Here is an 11,795-nt window from a genome sequence, read left to right on the forward strand (position 1 = left end):
ACAGGAGCGAATCCGGCCGAGAAAGCACCAGAGGTGTAATTATGGTGTATGAGACACCATCTTTTACGTTGCCTCTTATTTTGGATTATACAATGTATCTTGTGCCAACTTAGGACATATCTTGTCTATGGAGCATGTAAACTCTAATCCTTTTTATTAAATGCATTTATATGTCCAAGAGGATTATGTCTGTCCCTTTTGATTCATGACCTAATTTAAATAACATGCTATGAGGATCATGTCTGTCCCTCATGGTTCTAATTGCTTTTTGAGATATTTTAAGACCTGTGGTATATTGTCTTGGATGTATCATGGTAGAAATTTTTCTACCATGATAAGGGTATGATAAGGGTTCAATGAAAAAAAAAATGATTTCTTGAATTAATAACTTGCGAAAAATCGGTTTGTAAATTTGAGGGTGTTACATATTGGTATCAGAGCATATAGTCGGTTGGCAATATACATTGTTATGGTGCTTCTCATTGTATGGCCATGATATAGCTAGGCTAATTTTATTATTTATATCTTGTATCCTTTAGGAGGGGAGAGAAAATGCCTGTTACTCGTGGTAACTCAGGATTCCAACATGAGCACCTGCCACCGCCACTGCCAAATGAGGAGCCTGACTTGGCGGAATTAAGAATGCTTGTAAAAACATTAACAGACAAGGTTCAAGGATACGAACAAGAGTTGACGGAGCTAAAGAGGCAAAAGGTAACTGAAAATGGAGATAGGGCTCATGTTGAGAGTCATGTGGGGGAAGGCAGTTCCTCACATCCTGCCACTCTGAGAGATCATGAGTCTAGAAGGAAAGAAATTAGGCAGGAGGAACAGAGAGCCCCACCGACCATTACTGATGTGTGGGAAACTGTTAGGAAGTTTAACCCTCCTACGTTTGATGGTAACCTTAAACCATCCGTGGTAGAGGAATGGGTGAAGAGACTCGAATCCATCTTTCGAGTAGTCACATGCACCAGCAATCAAAAAGTACAAGTAGCATTAGTGCTCCTAGTGAAAGGAGCAAGAGATTGGTGGGAGACAGCAGGGCCCAGGGATGATTCTACACTCACCTGGGAGGAATTCAAGGAAAAATTATTCAGGCATTACTTTCCATCAGAGTTAAGGTCTGAGAAGGAAGCGGAATTCCATGCCTTTAAGCAAGGGAACCTCGATGAGGACACATTCATTGCTAAGTTTCAGGAGTTATCTAGATACTCCACGTACCTGCAGTATAGGGATGATTCCGAATGGAAGGCTAAGCGCTTATTGGAGAAGGCTAGACCAGAATTGAGGGAACAATTGGCTCATCTAGATATCCGAGATTATGATGAAATGTGCATAAAACTACAAGTAGTAGCTCGCAGTAAGAAGGAGGTTGAGAGAGAGAAGAGGGGTTATTCATATAGTAGACCCCCAACCTACCCTCGACCCACCGGAGGCATTATGAAGAAAAACCATCAGGGTTCGAGTAGCTCATGGAACCAAGGAAGGCAGAAGGGTCCATTTCAAAGGGGCCAAGGACAGAGGAGCTATCATAGTAGTTATCACGGGTCACAGAGGAGCCCAACAGTATCTACCCCTGCCCCGAGTACAGCGAGCTCTCAACAGTGCACTAAATGCGGGCGTCGTCATTTCGGACAGTGCTGGGTCTGTTACATTTGTGGGAAACCCGGTCACATTGCAAAGTTTTGTGGGGACAACCAGGGCTCAAATATGAAGAACCCTTCCCAACATCCTACTGTCTCTGGTCGTGTGTTTGCTCTTACTCAGGACACCATGAACTCCCCAGATGCCATTAGAGGTAACATCAAAATCCTTCATCATGATATTGTTGCACTATTTGATTCGGGTGCTACACACTCTTTTATTTCTGAAACTTGTGTAAAGAACCTTGATTTGCCTGTGTGTATTTTACCTTTTGATATGAATGTGTCTACTCCTGCGGGAGAATCTGTGAGGACCGCTAAGGCATGCCTTAACCTAGTAGTCGAGTTTAAAAATAGGAAAACAACTATGGACTTAATTATCCTACCACTGAGAGGTATGGATGTAATTGTGGGAATGAATTGGATGGCTGCAAATGGTGCTATCCTAGATTGTAGAGAGAGGAGTGTGTCTTTATCTTCTTTGTCGGTGACCCCAGTCGAGACTCAAGATCATGTTTTCTTGTCGGCGGCGCAAGTTGATAGATGTATGAAGAAGGGTTGCCAGGCCTACATGGTTTTCTTCTCTATCCAAGCTGAGATTGATGAAGGCGTGAAGAATATCCCAATTGTCAAAGAATTTGCGGATGTATTTCCAGACGAAGTCTCCGGTTTACCCCCAAAGCGCGAGGTAGAGTTCTCAATTGAATTGGTACCCGGTACAGGGCCAATTTCTAAGGCTCCTTATCGGATGTCCCCTTCAGAGTTAGCGGAACTGAAAAAGCAAATTGAAGAGCTACTTGAGAAGGGTTTCATCAGACCGAGTGTTTCACCTTGGGGATCTCCAGTCCTTTTTGTAAAGAAGAAGGACGGAAGCCTCCGATTGTGCATTGATTATAGACAATTGAACAAAGTAACCATCAAGAACAAATATCCACTTCCGAGAATCGATGATTTGCTGGATCAGCTTGTGGGATCCGCAGTTTTCTCAAAGATTGACTTAAGGTCAGGGTACCACCAATTGAGAGTGAGAGCAGAGGATATACCTAAGACAGCATTTCGGACGAGATATGGGCATTATGAATTCATGGTGATGCCGTTTGGACTTACGAATGCTCCTGCGGTATTCATGGATTACATGAATAGGATCTTTCGACCCTATTTAGATAAGTTTGTAGTAGTGTTTATTGATGACATTCTTATTTATTCAAAGGATGAGGAGGCTCATGGTGAACATTTAAGAATCGTCTTGCAAGTTTTGAGGGAACATAAGCTTTATGCCAAATTAAGCAAGTGTGAATTTTGGCTCCAAGAAGTAAAGTTTTTGGGCCATGTTGTGTCCAGAGATGGAGTTGCGGTGGATCCTAGCAAGATTGATGCAGTGATGAAGTGGGAACAGCCAAAATCTGTTACAGAGATACGAAGCTTTTTAGGTTTAGCAGGTTATTATCGTCGCTTTATTAAGGGATTTTCGCAAATTGCGATGCCCTTAACTAAGCTGACTAAGAAGGATGCCCCATTTATTTGGACTGACAAATGTGAAGCTGCTTTCCAAGAATTGAAAAAGAGGTTAACCACTACTCCAGTATTGACTATTCCTGACCCTGTGGTGCCGTACACTCTGTACACTGATGCTTCTTTAAAGGGTTTAGGATGTGTTTTGATGCAAAATGACCGAGTGGTTGCCTATTCCTCCAGACAGTTGAGACCACACGAGGAAAATTACCCTACTCATGATTTGGAGTTAGCTGCAGTTGTGTTTGCTCTGAAGATATGGAGACACTACTTGTATGGATCTAAGTTTCAAATCTTCAGTGACCATAAGAGCCTGAAGTATTTATTTGATCAAAAAGAGCTTAATATGAGGCAGCGACGATGGATGGAATTTCTAAAGGATTATGACTTTGAATTACATTACCATCCGGGTAAGGCTAACGTGGTAGCTGATGCCTTAAGTAGAAAGACTATTCATGCTGCACATTTGATGGTTCATGAATATCATTTATGGAACAGTTTTCATGATGTTCCAGTAGATGTGATTGAACATCAAATGGCCGCACTCCAGGTAGCAGACTTTGAGAGCAAATTCTGGGAAGATCTCAGAGTCTCACAGCAGAGTGATGACTACTTAAGGAATATAAGGAAGGAGATAGTGGTAGGTAAGGCCCCAAATTTTACCATCTCTGAGGACACAGTGATGAAGTATAAAGGTAGAGTTTGTGTACCTAATGATCCAAGATTGAGGAATATCCTTTTAGAAGAAGCTCATAGGAGCAAATATACAATTCATCCCGGTATAACTAAAATGTACCATGATTTGAAGCGAGGTTGGTGGTGGCCAGGAATGAAGAAAGATGTAACTGAATTTGTTTCTAGATGTTTAACGTGTCAGAAGATAAAGATAGAACATCAGAAGCCAGCTGGAACACTGCAACCGTTAGATATTCCAAAGTGGAAATGGGATGATATTTCTATGGATTTCATCACTGGACTGCCAAGAACACCCTCGAGTAAGGATGCTATTTGGGTGATAGTAGACCGACTCACCAAATCAGCTCACTTTTTGGCGATCAAGTTTACCTCTACATTAGAGAAATTTGCTGAGATATACATTAAGGAGATAGTTAGACTTCATGGTATACCCTCTAGAATTGTGTCAGATCGTGACCCAAGGTTCACTTCAAACTTTTGGGGTGCGCTACAGAAGGCTATGGGTACCAGACTGAGTTTTAGCACCGCATACCACCCCCAAACAGATGGACAAACAGAGAGGACGATCCAGACTTTGGAGGACATGTTGAGAGCTTGTGCCATTGAACTACCAGGTAGTTGGGATAATCATTTGCCATTAGCTGAATTTGCTTATAATAACAGCTATCATTCTAGTATTGGGATGGCGCCTTATGAGGCCTTGTATGGAAGGAAGTGTAGATCGCCTTTATGTTGGACAGAATTAAGTGAGAGGAGTATCATTGGTCCAGAAATTGTAGAGCAGACCACCCAGAAGATTGCAATGATTAAGCAAAAATTGCTAACCGCTCAGAGCCGACAGAAGAGCTATGCTGATAAGAGGAGACGGCCGTTAGAGTTTGAAGTAGGAGATCATGTATTTTTGAAGGTTTCTCCAGTGACAGGCATTGGTAGATCCATTAAGGCAAAGAAATTGACACCTAGATTTATGGGCCCGTATGAGATCTTGGAGCGAATTGGATCTACTGCATATAGAGTTGCATTACCTCCACAGATTGCAGGTATCCATAATGTGTTCCACGTATCACAGTTGAAGAAGTACAACCCGGATCCCTCCCATGTTATTGAACCTGAAGAAGTAGAATTGAGGGAGAATTTGACCTTTAGATCCGAACCGGAGCGAATTGAGGACTTTAAGGACAAACAACTACGCAATAAGACCATCCGACTCGTGAAGGTGATTTGGAAGGGTGGAGCCCTAGGTGATGCTACTTGGGAGACCGAGGAGAGTATGAGGCGAGATTATCCACATTTATTTGCTTAGGTACATAGTTTCTAAGCTTATCTATTAAATTTTGAGGACAAAATTTCTAAAAGGAGGGGAGAATTGTAACATCCTGATTTTTATATAATAAAGAAATTGTGGAATTTAGGTTTTGAGGAAAAAAAATGATAATAATAGGAATTTATATTATTTGAGGTTATTTAGAAATAATATTATGATTAGGTATTTAATTATGAATTTAAAAATTTAAATTTAAAACCACATAAGCAATATTTAGTTAAGATATAATACATAAATAATTTTTTTTATGTGTGTGTTAAAAAAAAAAGAGAAGGTAGAAGGAACAAAAAAAAGGGGGGGTGGAAGGTTGTTGTTTCTAAGTCCCACATTGGTTAGATGAGGGAAGAGAAGAGGTGCCTTCATGTATAAAAAGGAGGGGGTGTGTGCATTAGGAAGCATGAGAGGCTAAGATGCAATTTAGAGAAAATTGCAACTTTGGGCCCAAAGGTTTGAATAATTAAATTCAAACCTATAGTTTTTTTTTAATATAATTTTGGGACTCACAATCCCATTTTTATATTATTTTTCTCTCTTCCTCTCACGTTGCTCGGCGTTTTCTCGCAAGGGGGGATTATTTTCTTTTTCTTCAGGTATGTTCTAACTTTCCTGTTTAGATTAGCATTTAAAAATTTATTTAATTACAAAATTAATTTTATAGTTATTTTCTAAATAATATTAGCTTTCTAGTGATATGATTATTTTGTAGGATAGAGTAAATATTTTGATTAGGATTTTTCTATAGGATAGTTAATCTGATGATATGATGGATTAAAAATATAGGTTAAAATTCTTAGGGATATAATAAATATTATAGAATATTTTCTTGAGGTTGAAACTCATGTTTAAGAATTTTTGAGTTAAAATCTAGATCTATATGGTTGAATTTATGTGGAATCTGAGATGTAGGGATAAACCTATGATTATTAAATATTTATTTAAGTATGAATAGGTATTTTTGAGGTTATAGAAAGGTGATTTGAGGCTTCAGGATAATTCTAAAATTTTTAATTTATTTTTGGATGAATTTTTAGAATGTAGAAGGATGAAATTGTGATACTAGAAGTGAATTGAGGATAAAAAAAAATAGTTCATTAGGGTACGAGAATTTTAGAAAAGAATTTGGGAAGTTAAATGAGGCATAAATCTTAAATTAGTGTTAATATGGACTATAGATTTAAGACTTTCTAACTCTTTAAATTAGAGTTATTTATTTTAATGTAAAATTAATATATAGTATTGTGAAATAATTATGTAGATTATATTGACAAAGATAGTGGTGAAAAAGGAGTTGTGAAGGGGAACTTGTTATTCAAGACACAAGGTAACCATTATTAATGTGTTGTGATGAGTGTGTTTGTGAATGGTTATGTGTTGTTTTGTTGTTTGGAAAAATTATGAATTATTGAAAATAAATACTGTATATACTTGTTTGAAATTATTGCCAAGTGGGTTAAAAATTTATTTTTGTTTATCATGATGAGATATTATTGTTCGGATATATTCCTGTTTGGATATTTGAATGATGCATGACTTGTCAGGGTATTTTAATGTATGGTGTTAATGGGAATTTCTGTTCGGTTAATTATTACCACGTGGTAAGCCCTCATTGGACCCAATGAGTGGCGTGTCGCTTGGTCCAACTCACCTTTGGCCGGGTGATTTGGCGTCCGAGCATGGTGAAAGGAGGATATAAGGTGCAGTCATGCAATTAAATACTTGTTCGGTTTGTTTGAAAATATTGTTCGGTTAAATGTTTTGTGTGCCCACTTAGCAATCGCATGATTAGTTACATCCGCATGCATCATTACATATTAATTTTTGGTTACTGGGACTTTTAAGTCTCATTCCCCGTGGTTAATATTTTTACAGGAGCGAATCCGGCCGAGAAAGCACCAGAGGTGTAATTATGGTGTATGAGACACCATCTTTTACGTTGCCTCTTATTTTGGATTATACAATGTATCTTGTGCCAACTTAGGACATATCTTGTCTATGGAGCATGTAAACTCTAATCCTTTTTATTAAATGCATTTATATGTCCAAGAGGATTATGTCTGTCCCTTTTGATTCATGACCTAATTTAAATAACATGCTATGAGGATCATGTCTGTCCCTCATGGTTCTAATTGCTTTTTGAGATATTTTAAGACCTGTGGTATATTGTCTTGGATGTATCATGGTAGAAATTTTTCTACCATGATAAGGGTATGATAAGGGTTCAATGAAAAAAAAAATGATTTCTTGAATTAATAACTTGCGAAAAATCGGTTTGTAAATTTGAGGGTGTTACATATTGGTATCAGAGCATATAGTCGGTTGGCAATATACATTGTTATGGTGCTTCTCATTGTATGGCCATGATATAGCTAGGCTAATTTTATTATTTATATCTTGTATCCTTTAGGAGGGGAGAGAAAATGCCTGTTACTCGTGGTAACTCAGGATTCCAACATGAGCACCTGCCACCGCCACTGCCAAATGAGGAGCCTGACTTGGCGGAATTAAGAATGCTTGTAAAAACATTAACAGACAAGGTTCAAGGATACGAACAAGAGTTGACGGAGCTAAAGAGGCAAAAGGTAACTGAAAATGGAGATAGGGCTCATGTTGAGAGTCATGTGGGGGAAGGCAGTTCCTCACATCCTGCCACTCTGAGAGATCATGAGTCTAGAAGGAAAGAAATTAGGCAGGAGGAACAGAGAGCCCCACCGACCATTACTGATGTGTGGGAAACTGTTAGGAAGTTTAACCCTCCTACGTTTGATGGTAACCTTAAACCATCCGTGGTAGAGGAATGGGTGAAGAGACTCGAATCCATCTTTCGAGTAGTCACATGCACCAGCAATCAAAAAGTACAAGTAGCATTAGTGCTCCTAGTGAAAGGAGCAAGAGATTGGTGGGAGACAGCAGGGCCCAGGGATGATTCTACACTCACCTGGGAGGAATTCAAGGAAAAATTATTCAGGCATTACTTTCCATCAGAGTTAAGGTCTGAGAAGGAAGCGGAATTCCATGCCTTTAAGCAAGGGAACCTCGATGAGGACACATTCATTGCTAAGTTTCAGGAGTTATCTAGATACTCCACGTACCTGCAGTATAGGGATGATTCCGAATGGAAGGCTAAGCGCTTATTGGAGAAGGCTAGACCAGAATTGAGGGAACAATTGGCTCATCTAGATATCCGAGATTATGATGAAATGTGCATAAAACTACAAGTAGTAGCTCGCAGTAAGAAGGAGGTTGAGAGAGAGAAGAGGGGTTATTCATATAGTAGACCCCCAACCTACCCTCGACCACCGGAGGCATTATGAAGAAAAACCATCAGGGTTCGAGTAGCTCATGGAACCAAGGAAGGCAGAAGGGTCCATTTCAAAGGGGCCAAGGACAGAGGAGCTATCATAGTAGTTATTACGGGTCACAGAGGAGCCCAACAGTATCTACCCCTGCCCCGAGTACAGCGAGCTCTCAACAGTGCACTAAATGCGGGCGTCGTCATTTCGGACAGTGCTGGATCTGTTACATTTGTGGGAAACCCGGTCACATTGCAAAGTTTTGTGGGGACAACCAGGGCTCAAATATGAAGAACCCTTCCCAACATCCTACTGTCTCTGGTCGTGTGTTTGCTCTTACTCAGGACACCATGAACTCCCCAGATGCCATTAGAGGTAACATCAAAATCCTTCATCATGATATTGTTGCACTATTTGATTCGGGTGCTACACACTCTTTTATTTCTGAAACTTGTGTAAAGAACCTTGATTTGCCTGTGTGTATTTTACCGTTTGATATGAATGTGTCTACTCCTGCGGGAGAATCTGTGAGGACCGCTAAGGCATGCCTTAACCTAGTAGTCGAGTTTAAAAATAGGAAAACAACTATGGACTTAATTATCCTACCACTGAGAGGTATGGATGTAATTGTGGGAATGAATTGGATGGCTGCAAATGGTGCTATCCTAGATTGTAGAGAGAGGAGTGTGTCTTTATCTTCTTTGTCGGTGACCCCAGTCGAGACTCAAGATCATGTTTTCTTGTCGGCGGCGCAAGTTGATAGATGTATGAAGAAGGGTTGCCAGGCCTACATGGTTTTCTTCTCTATCCAAGCTGAGATTGATGAAGGCGTGAAGAATATCCCAATTGTCAAAGAATTTGCGGATGTATTTCCAGACGAAGTCTCCGGTTTACCCCTAAAGCGCGAGGTAGAGTTCTCAATTGAATTGGTACCCGGTACAGGGCCAATTTCTAAGGCTCCTTATCGGATGTCCCCTTCAGAGTTAGCGGAACTGAAAAAGCAAATCGAAGAGCTACTTGAGAAGGGTTTCATCAGACCGAGTGTTTCACCTTGGGGATCTCCAGTCCTTTTTGTAAAGAAGAAGGACGGAAGCCTCCGATTGTGCATTGATTATAGACAATTGAACAAAGTAACCATCAAGAACAAATATCCACTTCCGAGAATCGATGATTTGCTGGATCAGCTTGTGGGATCCGCAGTTTTCTCAAAGATTGACTTAAGGTCAGGGTACCACCAATTGAGAGTGAAAGCAGAGGATATACCTAAGACAGCATTTCGGACGAGATATGGGCATTATGAATTCATGGTGATGCCGTTTGGACTTACGAATGCTCCTGCGGTATTCATGGATTACATGAATAGGATCTTTCGACCCTATTTAGATAAGTTTGTAGTAGTGTTTATTGATGACATTCTTATTTATTCAAAGGATGAGGAGGCTCATGGTGAACATTTAAGAATCGTCTTGCAAGTTTTGAGGGAACATAAGCTTTATGCCAAATTAAGCAAGTGTGAATTTTGGCTCCAAGAAGTAAAGTTTTTGGGCCATGTTGTGTCCAGAGATGGAGTTGCGGTGGATCCTAGCAAGATTGATGCAGTGATGAAGTGGGAACAGCCAAAATCTGTTACAGAGATACGAAGCTTTTTAGGTCTAGCAGGTTATTATCGTCGCTTTATTAAGGGATTTTCGCAAATTGCGATGCCCTTAACTAAGCTAACTAAGAAGGATGCCCCATTTATTTGGACTGACAAATGTGAAGCTGCTTTCCAAGAATTGAAAAAGAGGTTAACCACTACTCCAGTATTGACTATTCCTGACCCTGTGGTGCCGTACACTCTGTACACTGATGCTTCTTTAAAGGGTTTAGGATGTGTTTTGATGCAAAATGACCGAGTGGTTGCCTATTCCTCCAGACAGTTGAGACCACACGAGGAAAATTACCCTACTCATGATTTGGAGTTAGCTGCAGTTGTGTTTGCTCTAAAGATATGGAGAATTATAATTTGTAAATTTGAGGGTGTTACAATATTTAAATTATAATTTTGTCAGTTTGTATGAGAAACCAGAGAAACCAATGAAAAATCAAGAAAGCAAAGAAACAAAGGGCCGACATATAAATTAATCAAAAGCTGAATAAAATATTCCACACAAGGCAACAAAATTTAGGGGCCCACAAAAACTCAAGCATCAAATTCTAAGTTACTGTAGATGAACAGTCAACTCTCGACGCTATTTACAAAGGATTAAAGATTAAAGATTTGGGTTTGGGCTTCTCATTTATAGTCTAGTTTACCATGGATGGACCATATTCCAACAGAATCAATATTTTTAATTTATTTTTTAAAACTTTTTACTAAGAATTTAACTATCATAAATTTTAACTTTTAAGATTTTGTTGTCATTCTTAATATATATATATATATATATATAATAAGCAATTCCTTATGTTGAATCTTTCAAATTTCCTGACACCTCATTCATGAATATTGTTGGTAATGTCTCATATTGAAGCTAGATACACAAATATAGAAGAATCGTGTGTATCCATTTCTTATACGTTGCACATCAACTCCCTCTAGTCTATATACTATATAAAAAAAATAAAATTGGTCCAATTTATAAGGTATTATATTAAAGGGTATGAGCAAATTATCTCTAAATTTTATGCCCAATAACACCATAGACCCTGAATTCATTTCTTATGTAAATTATTCTCTCAACTTTTAAAAATGACGTAATTTAGCTATCACTGTTAACAAAAGTTAATTTTGACTGTTAGTTAACTAAAAAATGACCTTAAAAATTATAGAAAAGGATCAAAAAAAATTTGTTTCTTCTAAAAAATATTTTTATTTTTAAAAATAAAAAATAAATATTTATCTTGAGTAAGTGTTTTATATTTAAATGTTTTAAGAAAATGTTCTATCTTTTTTTAAATGAAAACATATCTTAGAATTGTTTTGGTTTTAATTCTTTTCTTTTTAAGCACACTACACTTCCCTTAGTTCTATTTATAAGTCATTTTCAGTATTTTTACCAAAACTAAAGAAAATATTAAACCTTATTAACTCTATCTAAAAATTTAATAAGTTTTTAATTTTACCCTTATTAAATATACCTATTTAAAAAAATACTCTAACATTTAATAAACCTCCTAACATTTAATAGGGGCATAATGATAAAAGTGAACAAAATAATTATTGAGGTATCCTATAAATATGACCAAAACAAATACTCTTTGTCATAAAAATAGGACTAGAAGAGTATTTGATTATATTATTCAAAAATGCTACCAGTCATAACCAATCATTGTTATAAATCTTCA

General features: G+C 38.2%; 1 protein-coding gene across 1 annotated transcript; it reads left to right on the top strand.

Annotated features, from left to right (window-relative positions):
- Window positions 1-1,402: 1,402 nt before the first annotated feature.
- LOC129298968 (uncharacterized) lies at window positions 1,403-8,122 on the top strand. The gene is made up of 2 exons (XM_054937406.1): window positions 1,403-1,801; window positions 7,048-8,122. The coding sequence occupies exons 1-2, from the start codon at window positions 1,444-1,446 to the stop codon at window positions 7,080-7,082; spliced, it is 393 nt and encodes a 130-aa protein (XP_054793381.1). The 5' UTR covers window positions 1,403-1,443; the 3' UTR covers window positions 7,083-8,122.
- The last annotated feature ends 3,673 nt before the right edge of the window (window positions 8,123-11,795 follow it).

Source organism: Prosopis cineraria, unplaced genomic scaffold (genome assembly GCF_029017545.1).
Source record: "Prosopis cineraria cultivar Desert tree isolate PC_DT_omini unplaced genomic scaffold, ASM2901754v1 PC982, whole genome shotgun sequence".
Lineage (NCBI taxonomy): Eukaryota > Viridiplantae > Streptophyta > Magnoliopsida > Fabales > Fabaceae > Prosopis > Prosopis cineraria.